This window comes from Equus quagga, chromosome 5 (assembly GCF_021613505.1).
Source record: "Equus quagga isolate Etosha38 chromosome 5, UCLA_HA_Equagga_1.0, whole genome shotgun sequence".
Classification (NCBI taxonomy): Eukaryota; Metazoa; Chordata; class Mammalia; order Perissodactyla; family Equidae; genus Equus; species Equus quagga.
Window position 1 is genome coordinate 108251001 of NC_060271.1, and position 24960 is coordinate 108275960.

The window sequence follows — 24960 nt, forward strand, 5'->3', positions numbered from 1 at the left end:
CGCCGCCGCCGCCGCCGCCGCCGCCGCCCGAGCCGGCGCGGCCTGAGCGCGGGACGAGCCTGGGGACCCGCGGCCTCCGGCGCCTTCACGCCGTCTCGAAGTGGATAATGCTGTGAGGCGGCGCCGCGCCGGCCGACCCAGCTGGATCTGCTCGTCGCGGGCAGGGACTGCGTGCGCCCTCGGGAGGCGTCGGTGCGGGGCGCCCGGCCCCGGGGGCTGCGAGCGGCCGGGATCCTCGGGCTGCTGGTGAGTTGCTGCCTGCCCACGGCTCCTTTCTCTCTGCCTGTCTGTGAGTCTGTCCCACTGGTGGCCGTGGCTGCTTCCGGCGTGCGCAGTGTACTAGGCTTGGAAACGCACAAGGAGTGGGGATACCGAGGGCATCGCCTTCCCAGCTGGTGTCCAAAGGACCAAAGGGGGCATAAAGCAAGCCGGGAGGGGTTCGGGGGACACGACTAGGACGCAGGGCTCAACCATTTGTACCCACCACTTTTCAGGGTGGGGCTACACGGCTACACAGCACCCTCCGAGCTATTGACAGCCATTCTGGGCGCGTATTGCATTTTTCCATCTGAGAACAAGCCGCACATGGCTACCGCTCCCCTCCCATTGTGGATTGGCACCAGGGCCGCACATGGGTGCGCTGTGCAGATCTGCGGTGACAGTACCCACTGGGTACCCTCTCCTCACTCGACCGGGGCCTTTGTGGCTGGGGCTGCAACCTGCAGATCTGGCAGTTGAATTTTTAGTGTGTGTGTTGGTGGCTTCGGAACAGCTGAAGCGTCAAGATTTTTTTTTTTCTCCTTGAGACAAAGTGTCTTGACACAGACTCGTATCAGACACGTGAGGACGAATGGATCTGGCCAGTCTTTTTTTCATTATGAATAATACTTCATCTCCCCCACTCCCGACTTTCGGAGGCATGTGTTTCATCTTATAAATAGAAAGTAGCATAATTTTTGGCAGGACCTCCTTTATACTGTACGGTCTAGGAGAGGTCAGTTTAAAAATAAATATGCACTTGAATGTTACCGTTACCGAGAGCCGGGCTGTAGCTGGGACAAGCTGCATGGACAGCAGCATCAAAGCCGGGAGCACAGCTGTGTTGAAAGGAGTAAAAGCCCCAGAGTGCAGCCCAGGCTGTCAAGTAATTACATTTTGTTAAAAAAAAAAAAAAAAGTGAATTAAAATGAGGGCGGGAATAGGAATGTCAGGAGGATATTGCAACATGAACTTTTCCAGCCCTGGTGTATTTGGGGGGAGCCTCTGCTGTGTGTGCTGAGGGTGAAGGGGTTTCTGGGGAGGGAGGTGCTGGGTAGGGGGAAGGAATGCGTTAGGGAGACAAGGATTTTCTCCCCACCCCGAGCTCTTAGGCCTCACAATATCCTAGAGTTTCTTGGAGGTGCTGCCTTTGAAAAAGAACAAAAATGAGGAGAACAGCTCATGTCCATATTTGAATAGCAAAGCCAATCTTAGGGACTTCTTAACATCACTGGGAGACAAAAACCTCGCTTTGAAGCTCTGACGATGCCCCAGGGGTATCCCTAAGGCGATTTAAAAGACTCCTATAATGTTCTAACTTAATAAAGATCTTTCATCTAATCAACCGGGAAATGCAGTTTCTCTTCTTTTCTGGTTGGTCCCAGAGGTCTTCTCTTTGATACCACCTGAAATTGATATGAGCTCTTATTGGCAGTTAAGAATAAGCTACACAGGTGTGTGTGACACAAGCCCTTGTCAGAATAGATTTAAACACTCAGAGATAAGTTGGGGCAGTTGTGAAATAAATGATAAATACTATATGGTCAAGGAACAGTCGAGAGTTCATTAAGCCTCCCAAAGAATGTAGATTTCCCAATAGCCTCACTCATTGAATAAAACACTCAGTCCCAGCCCCTGGGCTCCCAGATAAGAACTTTAGAGAAGAAATTTGGAGGCATTTCTGGATCCATGACAGTTTCTGTTTTCCAGTGGTATCATCTGCAAGAGATTTACGTTGCGAATTCCATGATTGGAACATGGTGCTGTGGCTGTGGCAGCAGCTACAGACATGAAGTAAGATGAGTCCCCCTTCCCACAAAATCGGAGCAGTGGGATTCTGTTTTGTGTCTCCATGGAACACGGAAAGACAGCTAGAGTAATGAGCATTGTACTTTTTTTTGCTTTTCATTGTAAATTGAAATGTGGCTCAAGATGAGTAAATACAAAGCTGTAAAAATTATTGCAGAAGCGCTCACATGAGCTTGTTGGGCATATCTGCTCTCCAGCTTTTCCGTTAATGTGCTGTTTTATGTCCAGCATGTTCACAAAAGCGGCCCTTTTCTAAAATTCTTGGTGTTCAATAGCCTTGGGGATAAAGTTGTTTTAACCTATAGTATCCAAAGGTTTTGACCAGGCCATAAATTTCTCACAAACTCTTTGCCCAGTAGCCATAACATGTACCCAGTGGGTGGAATACAATTCATAACCTGAAGAACCTCCAGAAAGACTGCACTGAATTTTTTTTTTCATTGTTAAAGTTCCTGCTTTCAGGCTGATTTCATTTAGGCCTGCCTGCTTTCTAACCAGACTCCTGTGGACCTGTTTATTCCTTGATTGAATAAGAACTTCAATCTATTTTTAAATGCAGTAGGTTTGCAAGAGAACAAGTATAGTCATTTGAAACTACAAGATTTAGCCAGCCACAAAATCTCCTTTACGAAGTACTGAAGCCCAAGAATTCTCATCTGTCACACTGTTCACGACTTGGGTTGTTAAAGGTACTTCCTACATGAAGCCTAAATGCTGAGCACTCTTCTCAGCCCTTTACGTTAACTCGTTTATTTCTAGCAGTCACTCTGTGAAGGAGAAACTGTAAATATCCCCATTTTACAGGTGTGGAAACTGAAGACAGACCTGTTAATATAACTTGCCAAAAATTAGACAGTAAGGAACATACCTAAACGTTCGTATGCAATTTAACAACCCAATACATGGATGTTGGGGGGTTCTACATGAAAGTCAGCACCTCTGTGGGGTAAGGAGATAGGAATAAACCCTGAGGCTAAGAAACCTCTCAGTCGGGCTGCCTGAGCTCCCATGCCGGGTCTGGTGCTAATACTCGTGTGATTTGGGGCAAATTACTTAGTCTGTGTACCTTGGTTTATCAGTTATAAAATGAGGATGTTAATATTACTCTGAGCATTAAATGAGTTAAAAAATGTATAATGCACTCAAAGTGCCTGGTCCGGACTAGGCACAATAAAAGGTTGATGCTTTCATTGTTGCTTTTGTTTTCATCCTAGGTGCTTAATGCTGGTTCTTTCATTTACTATTCCTAACTACTCTTCGAGGTAGATAGTATGGTTCTTATTTTCCAGATGGGAACACAGGCTCAGAAAGGTTTACTAAGTTGGCCAAAGTCACACAGCTAAGAAAATAGCAGAATCAGGTTTGAATCCAGGTCTGTTTGACCTTGTACTAAATACCATATCCCCACCATCAGGAAGGAGGGGCAGAGAAACTGTTAAATCTGACTCTTGTTAGGGTTTTTGGCCTCTGGCAGGAGATTCTTTCCCAGTACTCTGTATCTCGCAGTACTCCGCCCAATGGAAGACGACAGTAATTGCCAGCCTAAGGGAATACCATGTGAATTATTCTCTTACTGAATGTAGTTTAATCCCACAGTATGGCAACACTCTCCTGCAGTGGATCCTGCGTCAAACTGCAGAATCAACGAGCAGTTTATACCATAAACAAAGAGATTTACTAGGCGAAAATGTGGGACTGTGGAATGAGAAAGAAAGCCCTGCCACAGCCGGAAACAAGGCATTTGGGGGTCCAGGCATGCAGTGGAGGTTAGTGTGGACCACATCCTTGCTTTGAAGCTCTAGAGGGTCAGGGGTAGCAGAGTTCAATAACTGTTCTGGATGGTAGCTCCTTGAGGCCATGACCACAACCAGAATTCCTGGCCCTTCAGTCCCTGGCACTCAGTGGACATTTAATACATGTTTTGAAATGACGTTGCTCCAAGATGAGCTAAAGCAAGGGGCAGGAGCCACGAGTAAGCTGGGCAGGAAGGCTCTGTTCTTGGCGGAAGTTGGGCCTCCTTACAGTTCTGCATATGGCCTGAGCGCTTCCAGATAAGCTTCTGGTGAGAGAAAGAGAGAGTAAGGAGGCCTTTAGACCTGGAGGAGTGCCCCAGTTATAACCCACGGGGGGCCTGCCTGGCATCCGCTGCCTTTGATACTGTGGGTGTGTGATTAGCTATAGGAGACTGCTCAGATGGAGGTGGGGGTTCTGGAAGGGATGGCTTGCAATATCCCAGGTTGCCTCCAAACAAAGGGTAATGGCCTTAGAGCCGTCTACCTCCATTTGGAATCTTCCCTTCTCCTGTCCCCATCCTTTAAAGGCTACAAAACGAAACGATAGCCCACAAACCAGAATAAATGATATAAGTAGCCAAATAGTTCACAGCAATAGTCAGGTATGTTTCTTTCCTTAAAAAAAAATGACATATTTCTTCAATGCCATGTTTCACCAGAGTCTCGTGATAATGGACTGATTTGACAGTCAGCTAGTGGAAAAGCAGTTTTAAAAATTAAACCGTATTGTTTTATAATATGAACCATGATGTTAAAAAGTTTGTTTCTGAATGGCCAAGCCAGCTGATGAGTTTGAACGCTGATGAGTTCCGAGTTAGTATTTGCATGATCCTTACTGCTTGTCCAAGTCATCAATTAATAGAATCCTCAAATCCCAAATTTAAAATTTTAAAAACCCAGATTTTCAGTGATTTGGGTTTTATTTGCATCTTTGAGAAAGTCATTATTAGCCTTCTCGCCTTTGGTTCTTCGTTAAACTGTGTTGCAGAGCTCAAACCCCTGCAGTTAGCTATCACTGCGCCACCCACAGCACCCTGAGACATGGATAGCATCAGAAAAGCGTTCTTCGGGAAACCAGTTGGATTAAGGTTCCTTTCTGCAGGGCTTTTCAGAGCATCTCATATGCCACCATGTACAGTGAATCTCCACAGGAGGATAGCATCCAGAGTTCTCAAATCATTTTGCCCACAGAGCAGCTGGCGGGACTAGTCTAGCAGGAACTACGTTCTGGGAACCATTGAGCCAGAGGCAGAAGCCCTGCTCTGCAGTCTGCCCTACGGAGCTCAAGGAACCCAACGACCTTTTAGAGCCACAAGAAGACCAGAAGATGCCAGCAAACACCCCATCATTCTGCTATTCGATAAAGCTAATGCAGAATTAAGTGGAGACAATCAAAGAGGAACTAAAGATTAGAAAACATAGGTTCTGGTCTTAGCCCTGACCCAAATTGTGTAACTGTGACCTCTTAGGGTCTTTTTCTTTCTTTTTTAATCTCTGAGATGAAGCATTTGGTGCTAGATGATTTTAGATAATCTCTAGTTCTGGAATCCAGAATCCATTGAGCCAGAATCAGTGGTACCTATTAGCATAGCTATCTTGCTAATAATAATGTAAAAATCCTGGGTTGAAAAACAAACCAGTGCAGATTTCCAGCAGAGCAGCCTGAGCCAGCGAGGAAGGCAGAGCACTTCAAAGTTAGGCCTCTGTTTAGACAGCTTACACACTGGGGAATCCGTCATGTTCTGGTGACAACTTGAAGGTCATAGTTGTAGACACATCGTGCCAATGATAGATCACTATGTGTTTAGTTGAAAAAGACCTGTTCTGTTCAAATCCATTATAATCATTTAGGCTACACGCATTTTTTAAACAAGCAAAGGCGTTTTTGGTAAAATGTGGCTTTGCCGTTTTGAAATGTATTTGATTTCTTTCCTTTTCATTTATTTTTTTAAACTTTTTTTTTTTTTGCAAGGGTCAGTTCAGACTTATAACATTGATTTTAACACGGCAGGAGATGAGGCTCTAAGTCCTTGACGGGCCAACTGTGTCACAAGGCACATGCTGCCCTTCTGGGTAGGCTCTATCCCCTCATTGGTGAAGAAGTGGGGGCAGCGGAAGGATGGGGGTGCAGAGGAAGTGGATGGACCTTTCCAAGCTCTCTCTCAGCTCTAAACTGCTATGGTTCTCTTATTCTATTTCCTTGTCTCTGAGGCAGTTCTCATAATGTTTTGTACCTTCTCCTATTGTAACTCTGCATTTAAATGATCATTTATTAGCCCTTGTGGCTGCTTAATTAGACTTCTGGCTCCTTGAGGGTAGGGACTGAATCTGGTTTATCATGGCACTCATCTTTTTTACGGTAGGACTTAATGAAAAAGCGGCCCATCTCGTCCTCACCGTGTTATCTGATTCTGCCTGGAGCAACATCTTCTCTTGGTGTTGTCAAGCTAGAAATCGTTTTCACTTACCTAACTTATTGAGGTCTTGCCTTGGTAAAATTATTCCTTCCCAGGCTACAGAACATTCAAATTCGAAGAAAGGCGCCTCCAGCCCTTTGGTTCTGGTGTCACTATCACTCAAGGTCCTCTGAAAAGCCACCACCAGAACTTCCTCAGAGTCTTGGTGGGGCGCTTGCAACCTCACCAAAGCTCTCTTGTGCTGGGTGTGATTGTGGTGGTTTGGGACCACGTGTCTGCTTACAGCACAGGCCCAGCAGCCCCAGTGCTGAAGAGAGTAAGGGTGGGTGTGTTTCCTAGTGCTCGCCTGGACCTCTCCAGCCACGGTTGTATTTATTGGTGTCTTCATTGATCATTTGTCTCTCCACGCTGGAATATAAGCTCTGTGAGCACATCATTGCAGTAGCCTCAATTCCTAACATTGTGCCTGGTGCTTAGAAGGCCCTCAGTAGATGTTTGTTGTTGAATAAATATTGTTGAATGTGAGTGACTAGCCAGGGGCCAGATGAAGGCATGCGGAAGGCTGTCTCCAAAGCCTGCTTGTTGAGTGAGTCAGCTAAAGCCACATGTCCCACTGTGCATGTCATAGCACCAAACTGGAAACTGTTCTCTTGCTCTCAGATGACGTCAGAGTGAAATGTCTTCCAAAATAATGTTGGTTTTTGGCCTTCTATAAGTTTAGTGTAAGTTTATGCTTATGGGTGGATTTCGTTCTGTTTTCCTCATGAAAAAGCCCTTAAGCCGTGGGCTCACCTGAGGTGGCTGGTGGTGTTTCACTTGCCAGCCTGGTGGAGTGCCACTGCTGACTTATCTCAGGGGCAGCGTGTGGAGTAAAACAGTGACTTCTTTCCAATTCCAGGTTTTTCCTCGGAATGGAGCATTAGGCTTGGAACTAGAATAGTTGGCGATTTTCACCCTACATTCAAAACAATCAGTTTCGGTGGTCAGATCCCAAGGTCTAAAAGAAAGACGGTTGGGAGAAATCCCCACGGTGAGCTTCCAGCCTGCCTTGTTCCTGATGTAGCTCTAGTTTTTTGGAGTAATTAATAATAATCGCCCCTTCCATTGATTGTGAGCTCACTGCCCAACAGGACTTTGCGTGTTGTCTCCTCCTAAGAAGACACTCACCGTTAGTGTCCCCACTTTACAGATGAGGAAACTGAGCCTCCCAGAGACAGTCGCTGGCATTGCTCTGTGCCCTTAGTTTAATACCAGGAAGGGTGAGAAAAGTGATGAAAATTTTATAAGCTGGCAAAGCGTAGTTTGGTTCTAAGTATGGACTTAACTTCGTTAAAAAGTATTATATTTTTTCCTTAAAATTCCCTAAAAGCTAGATGCTTCTGCGAACATGTAGAATCATAGAACCCTAACATTTTACAGGTGGAAAGGCCCTTATTGCAGCCCCACTCTCCCATTCTGACATGATTTCACCCTAAGAGTTTGGGTGACAGAGAACACATATCGTCTTTGGCCCAGTCCTCTTCCAGACTTGTTTTTTAGCCAAGGAAAAGAAAGAAAATCTTCGCATAAGTCCAATATATTAACAGATAATAGTAGAATTTCTTTGGTTGACGAGGTGGAAGGGGAAGGTAGGGATGTTGGCTCTACTTTCTCAGTCTCCCTTCCCTTCACCGGGGTCTCAGCAGCCTTCCTTCAGCCCTCAGTGTGCCAGGGAACACTGTGAGGAACCACCGTCCTAAAATACTTTGTCATATTAAATACAAATAAATCATAAGCACAAATCTATGATCGTATCAACTCTTTGTATGGACCTGTAGCTTACATGCACATACCAGGGGCTGCTACTTCAAGTTAGGAACATGGAATAGAAGATGTCTACCCTAGCTCCTGTCCCAGTGCTGGCATGCTCACCCTCCCCCACTCCCTCCCTTCCCTCTGGAATCCCTCAGCAATCTCGCACTTAAGGGAAAACTTCCTGTAATGGGCCTCTCCCCATTCTAGGACTATTAAGTCAAGTTTTAGACTTCTTCCTTATGTCCAGTCCTGCTCAGCCTCCTCATGAACCTTAATTGCATGCCTAGTTCTTTCCTTGGGACCATACAGATTCCCTCTCACCTGACAGCTTACCAAATACTTAAAGAAAATAACAGTACGCCCTTACATTTTTCTTTATCTGACCAATAATTGTTGATTGTAATCGTCCCAACTCAAAGAAGACCCATTTGTTCTCAAGGCTGGAAGAATTGGACCTGGAGATAGAGGATGCATATAGGAGAAGTTAGCCCTGGTCCCGTTGAAGGAATTATCCTCTGATCAAGCTGGAGGCAGGTAGGAATCCCTTCCAATTGTGGAGCTTGTTCACAGGGCAGACACAACCGACTGTGGTCCCATCTGCAACCATTTTATTGATGACTGCTACAGGCAACATTTAAGGAGAAAATGGAAGTGGTTATTTTGGCAATTAGAATGTATTTCAGTAGATGTTCTGGTTTTTCAGTTGGGATAAAGATAGTGCTTTGTGTTTGCATAGCCCTCTCTTGTTATGAAGATTTTCACACTCAGCTCTTAAAGTTAGCTGTGAGATAGGCAGGTTTGGAGTAATTATCTCCATTTACACAGGAAGTAACTGGCACCCACGTGTCTGGAGTTCTACAGGGATCCTACAGGGCTGGCCCAAAGTTTTGGCTCAGTTCTTCCACCCTAAGGGCTAGACCAGCAGTGAGAGCTCTGGCTGCTCTTTTGTTTGCCCACACATTCATTCATTTAAAGGGCGGTTTTTTTTTAACTACCTAATGGCACATTGATATTCAAAACAACTCTTTTTTATAGAATGTCCATTATAGTTTCTTGAAGTTCCTTTGTACGTCTTGGGCCAAATAATCCAGGTTCCCCCTTAACCCATTTCCTTTTGAAAGGAAAGGTCAGGAGAGCGAGCTCAGTGTTTCTCCAGGGCCTCTTTCTTGAAGAGTGACTGAAATATAACTAGGGAGTCTGCATTCAGGGAATGTATTGTCAAATTTTTCTTGAGTCTTGCCTGTCTAAGACTTATTTGCACACTGCAGTCATGGATAGAAGTCATTTCCCTTTCAAACAGCGTGTCAACAGATATTCTTTGCCTTAATCCCAAAGATCTGTAAGAACCTGTAGACTTACTGAGGCTTGCACTGGTAGGCTTTTAAATTCTTACCTTGCATGGATGGGGAAATGTTAGAACATCTTACAGAGGGAAAAATGAAAGAAAGCGTTTGCCCCGAGAGAAGAGGCTAACTCCTTGTTAATTGATTTTGTTTATTTTTTTCTGTAGGAGTCATAGAAAGACTCCAGCCTGCGTTTTCAGCAGGGCAGGCAGGGTTGAAGAGAAAGGAAGTCGAACTTTCTCATATGTTCATTCATTCAACAAACATTTATTCAATACCAACTATGGATTAAATATAGTTGTCTCTCCCGGGAGGAAGGCAGCCTAGAGGGAGAGACAAGTAGCGATTACAGTTGAGTGTTGGTAGGTTTGAGGTAAACAAGGTCCTACAGGAGCTCCGGGTTAGAGGCTCTGGGGAACTGGCAGGAGATGTAGCTGAGGGGTGGGCAGGACCCAGATTGCTAAAGTGAGCCTCATAACCTATCTTATCTCCAGGCTGCAAGGGTGGGGGTGCCATTGGAAGCTGAGAGTGACAAGGTTACAAGAACATTCTAGATGGCTCACTCTGATAAAGACTGGAAGATAAAGTGGAAGGAGAGGAGGTTGGAGGCAGGGAGACAGGCGGGGAGGCAAATGTTCTTGTTACAGGAGAGAGATCTTTAACTAGAAGTAAGGCCGAGTCAGTGGGATGGACAAGACGGGAGATAATGATGGGACTTGATGTGGAGAATGAGGCAAGGGGAGGAATTGGGGATGACAACTGGGGTCTGGATTTGGGTGACTTCCTGCTGTTCACCAAGAGAAGAAGGTACAGGAGGCGTATCTCAGGGCAGGCAAGAAGAGGAAAGACGGCAAATTCGCTCTGGGACAAGTTGAATAGGAAGTACTGGAGGGAAGCAAAGTGGAGATGTCTAAAAGACTAGGGGAGAAATGTCCAGTGCTGCTTTCTGTGAAGGATCAGTGTTTTCCTGGTTTTGTTTGTTTCAATTTCCAATCCGTCGTTTACTGATACTGATAGTGCTGTGCACAATGAGCAGCTGCTTGGGCCACATCCAGCTCCCCGCAAACCTGATGATCCATAGCTCCCAAACTTGTCAGTAGTCTGACCAGCGAGAAAAATCCACAGATCATGTGCTTGATTGTTATGTCAAGAAGTTTCTAGAAGCTTACTTTCCGTTGCTTTGCTTAGCTTGTCATGGGCTGGCCCTGGTCCACAGACCCACTTAGAGGAGCGCTGCTCTAGACTTAGGTATGTGTGGGCTGAAGACACTAATTTGGAAGTTATCATTAGAGGTGGTAGTTGAAGCCATTTGCAGGAGGATTGTTGAGGGTTGGGGATGGACAGCAACCATCCGACACTGAAAATACCAACATCTAAGGCAGGGTTTCAAACTTTTTCTGTAGAGTGTCAGTTAGTATTTTAGGCTTGATAGCCACATACAGTCTGTCACAACTACTCACCTCTGACCTTGTAGTATGAAAGTAGCTCTACCAGGCTTTCCAAATCTCTGAGAATTGGGGCCAGATAATTGTTTGTTGTGGGGGGCTGTCCTGTGCACTGTAGAATGTTTAGCAGCGTCCCTGACCTCTACCCACTAGATGCCCTTAGCACCACCGCCCCCCCCCCCCCCCCCCCCACACAGTCATTAGAATCAAAAATATCTCCAGACATTGCCAAATGTCACCTGGGAGGCAAAATCACCCTCAGCTGAGAAACTACTAGCTGCAGACAACACATAAATGAACACATAGATGTGTTCCAATAAAACTTTATTTACATAAACAGGCTGGGGGAGGATTGGGCCCGCCTGTTGTACTTCTCAGACCCTTGACCTAAGGAATGGGCAGAGGGAAAACTAAAAGAGCTTATTTTATAAAATTCGAGGGGCTTTCGTGTTCATAGCCCCAGAGGAGGCTCTGTAAGTGATCCAGCATAAAGAGAAGGGGATTTTTATTAGCAGTAGCTCTTATTTATAGGACCTTTGCTTACCTCATTCTTATTGAGCTTACCACCCACCTGGAGATATCAGACATAAAATCAAAAAACCGGAGAACAGGAAAAAACAGAAATATAAGCTCTACAGGAGCCCTAAGAAAACCTCCAAGCAAGGCAGTAATGAGCCTGGATTGCGTGAGGTGGGTTAGGGATTTCCTCTAGGAAGGAAGTGACCGAAGCAGGTCTTGGAGGATGTTATGAATAGTAGCTGATGGTAAGAAGGTGGGAGGACATTCCATGTAAGGAACACAGAGTTCTTGGTTTCGGAAAGTTAAGAGGGAAGTGAAGTGAAGTGTCAACAGCGAGGGAAGGGAGCTATTGTCCCTGGTGAAAACCTTGTGGTTGTGTGCAACCCCATGCACGTGCTTCCTCTGGGAAAAGAATTAACGGCACTTAATGCTCTTTTCTAAGAACAGGATGTTTGTTTTTCTCCTTGAGGCTCAGGGGGCTTTTATTACTTCAAAATTTTAATCTTTTGGCTTTTCATTTACATAAAGTCAAATTCCTTTTGAGATTCTTTTTGACAAGAGCAAAAATACTGGTAAGTCCTAGTGAGTTGGAGTTGGAGAGGCTGGTGTCTGGGACCATTTTACTCATTCTTGGTTCCTGATAAAGTCAAGTCATCTCCTCTGCCAGCTGATGTTGCGATCATAGTGTATCATTTCCTCCTGATGCTTTTAGACTTCAAGACAGATAGTCTGGAATGGCCATTCCATTCTCAATCAACTTTTGTGTCACCCCTCAGTTATCTAGTCAGCAGCAGTTAAGAGCACAGACTGTGGAGTCCAGCCATGACTGAAATCCTAGCTCCTCCACATTTTGGCTGACTGACCTAAGACATGGGCTTAATCTAAGACTGTTTCCTAAGATGTGTGTTCCAATGCTTACCTGCTTGGCCCACAGCAGGCACTCAAATGTTAGCCATTACTATTCACATGTATAAATTCCTTAGAGAATGAGGCATTTCAAATTTGCCTCTTCGTAGAGGAGCCCCTGTAGACTTGGACTGGGGGTTGCCCCTCAGGGGCAACCCCACTCATCTCTCACGATGGAAGGTTTAGCAGGGGTTATGGATTTAAACACGTCTTAACTTGAAGTTCACTGTATGTCACATGTTGTGGGAGGCAAAAAAATGAATAAGACCCAGCTCATGCTTACAGAAGAGCTCTCAGCCTAAGCAAGGGGGATATTCATTTATTCAGCAAACATTTGTGTACATATATTTTTGTACAAATAATACGGGAGAGCCTGCCATGGAAGTGGGGTGAGAATCGCAGTAGCCACTGCCAGGTTCCAAATATACCCAGTGTTGGTGTGATGCGGAGCAGCCATGTTTCAGCCCATCCAACGAGCATGGATGATTGTCAAGGGCCCTAGCAGGATGGGAGAATAGCATGGAAATCCCTTATCTGTCCTTCACCCATTAGGGAAATAGAGTATTCAAGGGGCCTAAATTTGAGGATGAGCTCTAAAGGCAAAGGATGAGGAACCCAGCTCTTGATGGTGATATGGATCAAGTGACTGTACTCTGAATTTCTGGATATCTGTCAAACCTGTTATTTTGGATCATTTGATATTACTGTTACTGGAGCTGACATTCCATAGAATAATTGCTGATTTAAATATTAGTAGTTTTTTTGTGAGCAACTTCACAAGTTACTTGCTTTTCAGCAGAGTTTAGAAGGAACATCCTAGCTGAATATTGCTGAAAACTTCAGTCAAGTTCTCTTCCTTTATTGATAGTGTCCTTGCAACTTCACAGACCAAGTCGGATCCATCAGTTACAGAAGCATGGGAGAGCAATTCACAGTAATGGCCTTATTAACTTAACTCATGTAACAAACTGGAGTGTCTGCCTTGGTCCTTCTGACCAGCCCTAAGGCTGAATCCCACATAAAAATAGTCATGATAAACGAGCCAGGCATTTTGAGGGAATCTGCCCTTCTCTTACCTTGTTATAACTGCCAGAGTTCACTGTCCATATTGAGTCCTCTCCAATAACTCATTTTAATAGGGAGAAAGGGTGTAATGGTCTCTCTTCAAAAGTGCAGACTTGGTACTTGGAGGTGGATATCCTGTCTTCCAATTTTGCTTCTAAGACATCTTTCAAATCGTACAATTAGATCCTATAAATGTGAAGAGTATACACAAATTAGCAGTGAATCTCCCATATGGTATTTGTGGGACTCTCTCTAATCAGGCTTGTAAAAGAAAAATAAATAGGAGCTGTAGCTGAATCATAAGTGAGAAGTCCATTTATAAATAATTGAAGGTGAGATGTATCATAGACTTTCTGAGTGGGCCTATAAAATATAGGCTGCTCAGTCTGGCTGTAAGTTCATTTGCATGACAGCTGGGCAGCTGGGTGCTGAGCTAATAGCCTTTTACAGTCTCGCCACATATAGCTATGTCTTCAGTTTAGATGCTATGGGGAGAGGATAAGAATCTAAAAATAGAAAAGGCATCTTATCTTCTCATGGGTGGAGTAAAACAGACTGAAAATATGGAAAGCATCCCCTCAGGATGCTGTTCACTGGGTGTTCTTGAGTTACATTTACTTCTGTCTTAGATTTTTATTTAAGTTCAATATTGAATTTCTATTACTATGATTTTTTGCCCCTTGAATTTTAAAATTTTGTCTGATTCAGAGAAGCCCTTCTATACAGAGATTTGCAAAAGGATTGGCATGAGCGCCCTCATTGTAGTAATATTTTAGTGTTACTAAATATTACTATTACTAAAGGTTGGCTGGTCATTCCCATATTAGTAAAAACACAGCCGTCTTCAAAAGGAAAGTCTTCTAGGGAAAGACTGAGCGTTTTTATAGGCAAATGTGACGTGGGGCTATAAGCAAATCAGGACTGATAGTGATAGTATTCCCTTCTAGGAGACTCGGAGGGAACAGGGACTAAACATCACCTGCCATGCACCATCACAGAGGCTCAGAGTCAAGGCTGCGGCCCCCTAGGAGACTCCCCTCCCGTGCCTTGCTCACTGCCCTCTCCCCACGGCAACCCATTCCATCTTTTAAGGTACCTGGCTTCTCCCTTGAAGAAGCTAAAATCTGTTCCCTTGTAGCTTCTGTTTAGTAACCCTAGGATCTCAAAGAACAAGTTAATCCCTTTTCCATTCTAGTTAGATGGATCCTTTGGCTCCCCAAAGCTTTGTTTTCCCTCAGTATTTGAGTTTTCTTCAAAGTGCTCCACTTTGAAGCTTCTCACATGTTCACGACCCAGCTCCTTGTCTCCTGCTTGGACTCCTCAGACGTGTAAGAACATGGTCCAGGTCACCTGTCCCTTCTGAAGTGTGGAGCCCAGGGTCAAATACAGTCACCTGGGGCTTATCACAGTGGAAGTGTCTTCTGCTTGTTGGCAGCAGAGAGAGATACCCCAAAGGTGGTTGGGGCTTCTTGGCCAAGTCACCATCCCTGGGACTATTGGTTCAGACTCAAGGAGGAATAATTTAATGTTTTTGCTTCGGGCTCAGATGGTATGGTGGTGCTGTGTCTGGGTGCTGGGAAGAAGGGCGCGCTGACGTAACACTGAGGCAAACTGAAAAGTGATCGGAAGCTAGGATGTCGTTGAAGGGTGTGACAACTAATTCAGCACAGGCTCACTTCCCACAAGAAGAAAGGAAAAGGCCCGCAGGTCCCTCTGGACAGGCACACACCCCTCCCCGACCTGCCCCTGTTTTTATACATGTGTGTTTTACATTAACACTGCAAGACATTTTTTATCCTCTCTCCACTAAGAGTTAATCTAAAAACAATTAGTAGACAAACCAAACATTCCTTTCTTAAAATAAACGGAATTTTTTGAAGTCTCTACCTCTTTGTTCTTTTTCAAAGCCCGGTGAGTTGTCAAGACTGTCATCTCTACGTAATTCAGGAACTGATTTTTGAGTGTGTCACTGTTTCATAACCCTTTGTTTTTCCCCACCACCTGTTTTGGTCTTTGCAGCATCATTCTGATTACCAAAAGCATGGTAAGGAAGTGAAGCAAAGGGCCGCTTCAGTTTTTTCTTCGTTGAATGATTATTACTGTGATTTCTCTTATTAACACTGTCATTTATGCTTAAATCAGTCACAGGAAACCAGAATTGTCTAGCCTAGTGCAGGAATGACTGCCTGACACTCTTCCTTTCTTATCAAAACCTTGGCTTTAGCTTCCTCTCAAGTCCTCTGTGTCTTGGAACCCTTGGGTTTCTCATGAATTCCTCTAAGTGGGGGCCTGTGCATTCTCAGCTGGACTCCATGCCCACACCCCTGCCGGACGGTCTCTCTAACCTTGATAGAGGGGGACGAGCAACTGACTGGGGAGTTGACTCTCTTGTTGGAGAATCTATCCTCTTCAAGGCCCAGGAACTGGAAACTTGTTTTCAGAGGCATCTAATTTCCCAGATGACTATTATCTCGAATGTCATCTAAGGGGGAAAGGAGGAGCAAACAGTGATCCAAGAACTCAGAGAAAGGGATTATCAATCATGAATGGTTGATTTCAGGGTCAAGGGAAGGGTTTTTGAGAAAAGGCTACCCATAGGAAGATTACTTTCTCTTTCTCTCTCTTCTGATTTGAGGAAGATAGTGGGAATAGAGGAATGATAGCAATGCAAGGGAGCTGGAGAGCCAGGAGAGGCCCAAGTGTGGGCAGGAGCACCCTCAAATGGTCCATTTCCTGAGAGTTCATGATGGTAGTAGAGTGCCATGGATGCGCAAAGGCTAAAAATACTCCGTTTTGCTGCAGAATAGCCAGGAGGGCTCGCTTTCCACTTCTAGTCTAATAATCATGTCTGGCCTATAAGCCCTTGCGATTTAGCTCTTCCTTTCCTCTTCTCCGACCACAAGAACATCCGCTTCCTTCTGGGCAGAGATCAAAGCCTCTTGGGTGTCCCCCTGACACAGGCTCTGCCGCTCTGATTCATTCTTCGCTCTGTCTACTGCCCTGTGAGGCAGCCTCCTGGAGCCCAAGTCTCCTCTTCTGAAAATGGTGAGGAAGGACAGGACTTCGTTTTGTGGCATTTAGGACCATTCCATCATAGAATGTTGTCTACCTGCCTCACTAGCCACCTCCCAAAGAGGGAGCTGTACCCCCAAGCCCCAGCGTCTCCACCTGCCTGTGCTTCCCTCCACATGGATGCCCTGCTGCCTGCCATTCTCCAGCATCCTTGTGTCTCTTGTCTGTTCTCATTTCCTTCTGACTGAAAACCCCTCTCTTGAGATCTTTCCCATTCCAAAAAATACACACTGGTGCTGCCTCTTTGCTGAACGCCTGATCACTACAGGGAGGAGTGACCTGTCCCTTTGCCGAGCTCAGCCCTCTTGTGAGGTCTTCATATATCCACATGCTGCCATCCCAGATTTTGGCTTTTGAACACATTTTCCCGTACTAATATTTGCTTTATAAGTAACTCATAGTTTCAGTAGGCTTCTCAGGACTGATGTGTAAAATTGGTTCGTAAGAAAGTGCACTCTGAGCCTTTATCGACCCTTTCATTCATTTTTTTTTTTTTTTTAAATAGCTGATTCATTCATATGGTTCCAAAATCCAAAATCAGGGGCTGGCCTGGCCTGGTGGCATAGCAGTTAAGTTCACACACTCTGCTTTGGCAGCCCAGAGTTCACCAGTTCAGATCCTGAGCATGGACCTATGCACTGCTTATCAAGCCATGCTGTGGTGGCATCCCACATATAAAGTAGAGGCAGATGGGCACAGATGTTAGCCCAGGGCCAGTCTTCCTCAGCAAAAAGAGGAGGATTGGTGGCAGATGTTAGCTCAGGGCTAATCTTAACAAAAAAAAGAATAAAGCCAATACAAATGTATCTACACACTTTTACACCTATCTTTTTCTCCTTTGAAGATATATATCCTTGAAGCTCTTTCTGTATCAGCATAGTAAAAGCTGCTTCATCCTTTCTTGGATCTGTGTACTATTCATTTATATGGATGCACCTTAATGTATATAACCAGTCCTCCCTTGGTGGACAATTGGCTTGCTTCCAACTCCAGGCTGTTGTAAACTGTGCTGGATTGACAGCCTTGTACATATATTATTTCTTGTGTACGTAAGTTGGATGAATCTCTGTAAGAGTGGAATTCTGGGGCCAAAGGCATGTGATTTGCAGTTCTGATAGATATTGCCAGACTGCCTGCCATTGAGGTTGGACCTGTCCATGCTTCCACCATCAGTGTACACAAGGCCTAACTCCCACTCTTATCAGCCCAGGGCGTTATCACACATCTGTATCTTAAACAGACTTTGGAATGCACCCCCTTCATAATTTGGAAGCTGACTGGATTCTCAGGGAGTGTGCTCATTAAGTATCAAGACCTCAAACTCTGGAGCCTGCGCCTGGGCACTTTGGCTTAGTAGCCACATGGCCTTGGCGAAGCAACTCAACATCTGTACCTCAGCGCTTCATTTGTAAAATGGAAATGTTAACAGTAGCAGCCTCATGGGTTCTTGTGAGTGAGCTAGTACATGTCAAAGGTTGGAACAGTGGCTGGCACCTAGAGATGCTCTCAATAAATATTTACTGTCATATAAAGTGCTGGCTCCCAGGAGACGCACACATACCCTCTCCAGGACAAGCCACTTTGTTACCAGTGAAGAAACTGCCCATTAGGTTTCTGCATTCACGATGGCAGAGATCTTGAAAGAGCAGTCACCTGGGAAGAAGGGAAAGGGGCACGAATGTCCATTGATGAGCCAGGGAGCCCAGAATATTCAGAAAGAAAGGGAGGAAGCGGTCAGCATAAGAGATCATTGGTATTGGATTGTCTCTCCTGGAATCAGGCCTGGTTGGCCCCGAGCTGGAGGAGGAAAGATAACAGATAAGATAGAGGGACGGGCTCAGAGCTCTCAGATATCTTGCCAGCATCACATCGCAAACATCAACTCTTCTAAAGTTGTAAAATTGACATTTTTGCCCCAAATCCTTTTTTTTATTTTTTAACTTTCAGTGTCTTTGGGAGCTCTTAGTCCTGGCACATAGTAGAAATTCAATACAAATTATTCTTTTCAATGTCCTAGAAGCCTACATCCCTGTCATGCAGTAAATGTATGTAAATATTTGTAGAAAGAAAGAAAAATGCCTTTTAAGGTATCTTCTTCTTCTCCCACTCTCCAGAATCTCACTGCCTGCAGCATTCCAGCTTCCACTCACCAACCCTTTTCTTTTTTCTTTTTTGTCCTTGCCCTCCCACCCTCATGTCCACATCACTGACATAAACCCAGCTTCTCCCAGGCTGAGTGAGCCTCTGGCTGGGGGCCTGCAGTGCCCGTGGTTGTGGCCAGGCAGGGACGGTGACCGGGCATCCTGCCTGGAGCCTTCCAAGAGCTGCAAGCCTGCCTCCCTTTTCTCCTCCTCCCTTTTCCTCCCCAGCACCCCCATTCAGCATTCAAGTACAGGGTGAATGTGAGTGATCCAGTCCAAGGGGCAGACAAGTGCTCTCTGGCTGCATCTTGATGGTATTTTTATTTTTCTAAATAATTTGAAATGCTCTGCTTCGGTTTCTGGCCTTGCATAACCCCCACTCCACCAGCTGGCCACAGGCAGCCCTCGCATGCCCCTGAGTTGCAGTGGATGCACTGTATCTTTCCATGGCAGCTGCCCTCCTGGCCGTGTGTGCTGAGGACACCACTCCAGTGGGCAGCTGACCCTCAGGGCTGCCCCCACCTTCTGCGGGCCCAGCACCCCAGCTGCTCCTGCAGGCAGTCATTGTGCTGTGCCCAGAGGGGCATGAAGGCAGTGCCAGCTGTCCCTGGGTGGCAGGGTCCCTGGGCTGTTGTGCACTCACAGGGGAAGGAAGTTCTGATGTTTTAGCAGGAAGATCCAAGGTTTAAACTTTGGTTACTCTTACGAGACCAGAATTAGAGTTAAAACTCTGAGAGAGAATGTCTGGACCCGCTAGCATGTCTTCCTGTGCTGGGGTTTCCTGTCTTCTCACTCAGTATCAAGCATCCATAACATGGCGTCTCCATGCCTTCCTGCCTGAAGTGGGCAGGCAGACCTGTGGGGCTCCTCCCTGTGGCCACAACAGGAGCACTTCAGGGAGGTGTGTGAGCCAGGGCCTTAGTTGGGAGTAAAGAGAAAGCGAGAGACGGTGAGTGTGTGGTCCTCTCTGGCAGCTTTGAGGTTAGCCCACGCTGGGCATGAACCCCATGGTGCTGCCTCAGCCTCCTCCCCACGCTCGAGGCTGGGGAAGGGGTGAGTCTCTCCAGCTATCATTCTCTGCCTTCTCAGGCCTGGTGCCTTCTTAGGCTTGGGCGCAAGCTGCTGCCCCAACAGAGCCACTTGTTACATTGCCAGTGGGTGCTGGAGCACAGTTCTTGCCACCTGCCATGGGGAAATAATTTAAAACTCTTGCTGAAAGGAAAGAAATATGGGGCAGATGCAGACCTCCAGCTGCTACGAAGCAAATGTGGCTCTCTTCAAGGCACCATCTAACCCGACCCTCAGCGTTTTTATTTATTTATTTGCTCTGTGACCAGGGAGAGGTCACTGCAGAGCCATGTCAGGAACTCCCAGAGTGGGAAAGGTTTAGCTTTCCATGTCAGCTGAGGTGACTGGAGAGTCGGAGGATGATTTTCAAGAGATGGAGAGTTTCTTCATCTGTAACGTGAGAGCCTGAGGGCCCCAAAACCTTCTTGTAGCTCATCAGTTCTAATCGTGTCTTATGGCGTGTGCAGGGAGGGTGTGTTAGTTTTCTAGGTTGGTAACAAATTACCACAAACTTAGTGGCTTACAACAATACCCATGTATTGTCTCACAGTTTCTGCAGGTCAGGAGTCCAAGCATGGCTTAGCTCCATGGTCTCATCAGGCTGGGAACCAGCTGTTGGCACTGTAGTCTCATCAGAAGCTCGACTGGGGAAAGATCAGCAAGGGTCCCTCAGGTTGTTGGTAGAATTCATCTCCATAGACCCTCTCTCAGCATGGCAGGTTACTTTTTCAAAAGTGGTTATGCTCGCGTGCTCTGCTTTGGCGGCCCAGGGTTTCACCGATTCGGATCCTGGGCGAGGACATGGCACTGCTCATCAGGCCGTGTTGAGGTGGCATCCCACATAGCACAATGGAGCGCTCACACCTAGAATACACAACTATGTACTGGGGGGCTTTGGGGAGAAAAAACAAAAACAGTAAAGGGCGTCTCCAGTCTGCTAAGATGGAATCTTTTGTAATGTAACCTAATCAAGGTGTGACATCCCATCACCTTTGCCATGCTTGGTTGGTTACAAACAAGCCACAGGTTCTGCCCACTAAGACATTAACACCAGGAGGCAGATTATGGGGATTACCTTGGAATTCTGCCTACCACAGGGAGGGGACACAAGCTTATCAGTAAATGTTTCAGAAGTATTCCCAAATGAAGACCCAACCTAGTATGTACGATCATACTTTTTTCTTTGAAAAGAAGCAGTTTGGTTCTTTTCCTTCCATTTAGAATGCCTCCAAATCCTGAAATCCTTGACAGCCCAGCTCTCTCTGCCACACCTTGATTCCTGCTCCAGCTCTTTCGTTATCCAGTGTATGTCATTGAGAAAGGGTGTTTTTTTGACTCCTGAATCGGTTTTCTCATTTGTAAGAATGCTTTTCACTAAGATTTTGTTGGACACTAGCGTGTAATAGTCACTGTCACTAGTAAATTATATTTCCAGCCCCTGTCTTTATAGGACTATTCATTTTATTGCATTAATTTTATTTATATACAGAACTTAACGACGAAATATTATTAGTCCTGCTAGTGTGAACACCAAAAGAGAAAATATATTTGAAAACAAATCCAGTCGTATCTAAGGAGCTGGACTCAGTCTGGTCGTGTGGTGACAGCAATTCTTATAATAGAGGGAAAGGATTAGAACTTTAGACGTATCCAGAAAATTGTGTTCATGGCCATGTTTAAAAAGTGCTGATGTCATATGTTTGGGGTTTTTGAATCTATCTCTCGTTCCCTCCTCTTTTTCTTTTTTCCCCTGAAGTAAGACTGAGATTAGTGGACCCTTGTTAAGATTAAAGTTTTTATCCTACTTGATGGAAGGAAGCAGCAAAATAAAGCTCAGCTTTGGTTGGGAACTGGTCCTGCCATTGTTTACAGGCTCTTGTGAAAAAGACAGGCCCAAGTAAACCCAGAAGGGCCAGCTAATTATAACCTGCTTTGGTTTCTTTTCCAGGTTTCTCCGTGTTGCGGAAGGGATTGGATGATGTAACTGGCTTTTCAGAAAGCTGCACTTGGCTGTAACCCCAGGAGGGTTTCTTAGACCCCCTCTCATTTCAGAGCCACTTCTGAAGCTACTTGAGAAAAATGATGTGACAATTCCTATCAGAAACGATTTTCAGAAACATAGAACACCTGTGAAGAAAGTGGCCCTTTTTCCCTTTTGCAAAATAGACATTCTCAAATTCCAAAATGCCAGCCAAGACCCCCATTTACCTGAAAGCTGCCAATAACAAGAAAGGAAAGAAATTTAAACTAAGGGACATCTTGTCTCCTGATATGATCAGTCCTCCCCTTGGAGATTTTCGCCACACCATCCACATTGGCAAAGAGGGCCAGCACGATGTCTTTGGGGATATTTCCTTTCTTCAAGGGAACTATGAGCTTTTACCTGGGAACCAGGAGAAAGCACGCATGGGCCAGTTCCCTGGGCACAGCGAGTTCTTACGGGCCAACAGCACCTCCGACTCCATGTTCACAGAAACGCCTTCTCCTGTGCTCAAAAACGCCATCTCCCTCCCGACCATCGGAGGGTCCCAAGCACTCATGTTGCCCTTATTGTCACCAGTGACATTTAATTCCAAACAGGAGTCCTTTGGGCCTGCAAAGCTGCCCAGGCTTAGCTGTGAGCCTGTCATGGAGGAAAAGGCTCCGGAGAAAAGCAGTCTGTTGGAGAATGGGACCGCCCACCAGGGAGACGTCTCCTGGGGCTCCAGCGGGTCCGCCTCGCAGTCCAGCCAGGGCAGGGACAGCCACTCCTCCAGCCTCTCCGAACAGTATTCCGACTGGCCGGCCGAGGACATGTTTGACCATCCTGCCCCATGTGAGCTCATCAAGGAAAAGACTAAATCAGAGGAGTCGCTCTCGGATCTTACAGGTTCCCTCCTCTCCCTGCAGCTCGATCTTGGGCCCTCGTTTTTGGATGAGGTGCTGAACGTCATGGATAAAAATAAGTAACAGGACGCCGCCAGGTATTTTCCTCTGGGGTGAAAAGTATCAAAAAAAAAAAAAAAAAAAACCACGGTTGAAGAGAAGAGCTTCACTGGCTTCATTTGCAGTTGTGTGATGGGTTTTCTAAAATAACGTTCCTACAAAATATTTTTTTACCTGTTATGCCGTGTTTGCAAAAACAGTTTGAAAAAAAAACCTGTCCTGGCAAAAAGAGGAAGTGAGTCAGTCAGAAGCCATTTTTGGCGGGCATTGCTGATGTCCAGCTCACATTTTGTTTCCAGACACGTAGGAAATCTGGCTGGGCCAGGATTGGCACTAGCTGCGAAGGGCCTCAAGAGTCACATTCGGCAACTTTACTCTGCATTTTCTGAGCAAGAAAAAGTCAAATTTATTTAACACTTAAGCCTTTTTCTAGACTCTTTTCTATATTATATTGTTTGGGCTCACCATAGCAAATTCTTCAGTGTTAAAACTTCTCTCTGTTTTCACATTTGAACAACTTTATGGGTTTTGGGGATTTTCTTGTAGCTCTTATATTACTCCATATTACTGTATATCTATATGGCAAAATTTTGACTGTCAGCTACATGTTGGTAAGACACAAGCAAAGTATTACTGTAACTAAGTTATTTTTAAAGTTAAAATATATTTTTAACGTGCCTTTGGCTTTTTATTGCAGAGTCTACATTTTATAGATATTACATCCAATGTTGCCACTTGACTTGTTTCCATTGGGGTTGCATTGTAAGCTGTGTATATGTATGTTTGGAAAAGTGTATTCATATGTAGCTATATTATGTTTTTCTTCATCTGTTACCATACTTTTCACAGCAGCCAACAATGGATTGTAAAGTGTAAAGGCACAGATTACCCATGATGCTTCTGCAGAGACTGTGGGCTACACCACATAATGTTACTTGGAAATGTGGGTATTTTAGTACAGTACATACTTGCATTACATAGGTACTTCATACAACAAAATAAAGAGTAAATGTTAAAATGAACTTGCTTGTTTATAGTAATAAACAAAAACATTAAGAGAATGATCATTTTTTTTAAGTCCAGGATGAGAAAAATTGCTTCTCTGAAGTGTACATGGGCCTTTCAAATAAGGTAAGAGGTGATTTCCAGCCACTCTGTAATTTTGATTATTTCCCAAAGGTTTGAGATTACAGAAACATGGCCCCTGAATTTTAGGAAAAATGAACATGTGACATAATTTTTTTTAAGTCAACACTGATGCCAACCTCTCAACTCATGTCTGTGAATCTCCTCCCTTTAACACATGCCACAGCAAACTCTTATGACCCTAATCCTGCCCCTGTGGGACAGGTGTTTCCGTGCTGCAGGTCCCATATAGACAGGATTGAGGCCAAAAAGAGGGCAGCAAAGAGCATTTTCCCACCAAGGAACCAGAGATGCCCTGAGGATATAGGTTAAGGAAACAGGAACAGGAAATGTACACACTGATTCCTGTCCCATTGTCAAACACCCCTACCCCCAACCCCCCAAAGACAAACACTGGCACACAATAACTTTAATTTCTCCTTGAAATGTATCCCTGAAATGACTTCCTCTCCCAAACACTTCAGTGTTTTCTTACCCGGTTTGGAGTTGTCGCAATTCTATCATCTGATCATCTGAAATAACCTTTGAACTGCAGATGAAACAACTAACCAAGTAGAAGAGGAAACAAGTTTCCTGAGAGCGTTGGGTGCTTGCCTTAACTTCCCAGCTGTATTTCTATCCCACGATTTCCCAGTGTTCTTTCTCTGTCTGACCAACACCCCACTCATAGGTCACAGTTCCAAATAGACTTCCAAGCCTCTTCTGGTAAATGAGGAAGAGTCTGATGAATCTCATAATTTTTAGCCAGGCTCTTTCAACACTTTTCCCCATCTTATTATTGACTGTATTCATTCTCTCATTTTACTCTTCATCTGCAGCCTGACCTCCAGGAAAAGAATAAACTATTAGGTGAAATGATGAGGAATGTCTGTGTGTATTTTCTCTGCTCCCTCTGTGACATATGGAGAACAACTCTGCCAGTATTGGGTTTGTTTGATAGAATCTAAGAAATAATGCATCCTTGCAGATATCCAGCCATTATGCTTTCTCCGAGCCCTTTCCCACACAGTCTCTCCCATTAGGTTAGGTATAGTTGAGATTACACAAACAAACATGCCCTTATTAGAAAAGAAACAAAGCCACATCTGGCTCATGAACAGTTTTGTTATGTTAGTTCTCCTGTGGCCGTCCTTCTAATACATGGTTCCTTCTCCAGGGAGCAGGTGCAGAGCTGGTGGTGGCTTTCTCCTGCAAAGAGGCACTTTTGACTTGCACTTGCTGAGAGCTGAATTGATGTTCTCAGCCTTTGAACATTCTCT

The 24960-nt window shown here is 45.1% G+C and overlaps 1 protein-coding gene across 2 annotated transcripts; it reads left to right on the forward strand.

Annotated features, from left to right (window-relative positions):
* The first annotated feature begins 9 nt into the window (after positions 1-9).
* On the forward strand, positions 10-23577 carry CDC42EP3 (CDC42 effector protein 3). 2 transcript variants are annotated; one of them, XM_046663161.1, is made up of 3 exons: positions 10-246; positions 8511-8605; positions 21579-23577. In XM_046663161.1, exon 3 carries the CDS (start codon positions 21815-21817, stop codon positions 22577-22579), a length of 765 nt encoding a protein of 254 aa, XP_046519117.1. In that variant the 5' UTR covers positions 10-246; positions 8511-8605; positions 21579-21814; the 3' UTR covers positions 22580-23577. The 2 variants fall into 2 exon arrangements, with proteins under 2 accessions (XP_046519117.1, XP_046519116.1); XM_046663160.1 differs by lacking the exon at positions 8511-8605.
* The last annotated feature ends 1383 nt before the right edge of the window (positions 23578-24960 follow it).

What these genes read in the sequence shown, in the direction of transcription:
- CDC42EP3 (XM_046663161.1), top strand. Translation starts at nt 21,815, where the DNA reads ATGCCAGCCAAGACCCCCATTTACCTGAAAGCTGCCAATAACAAGAAA.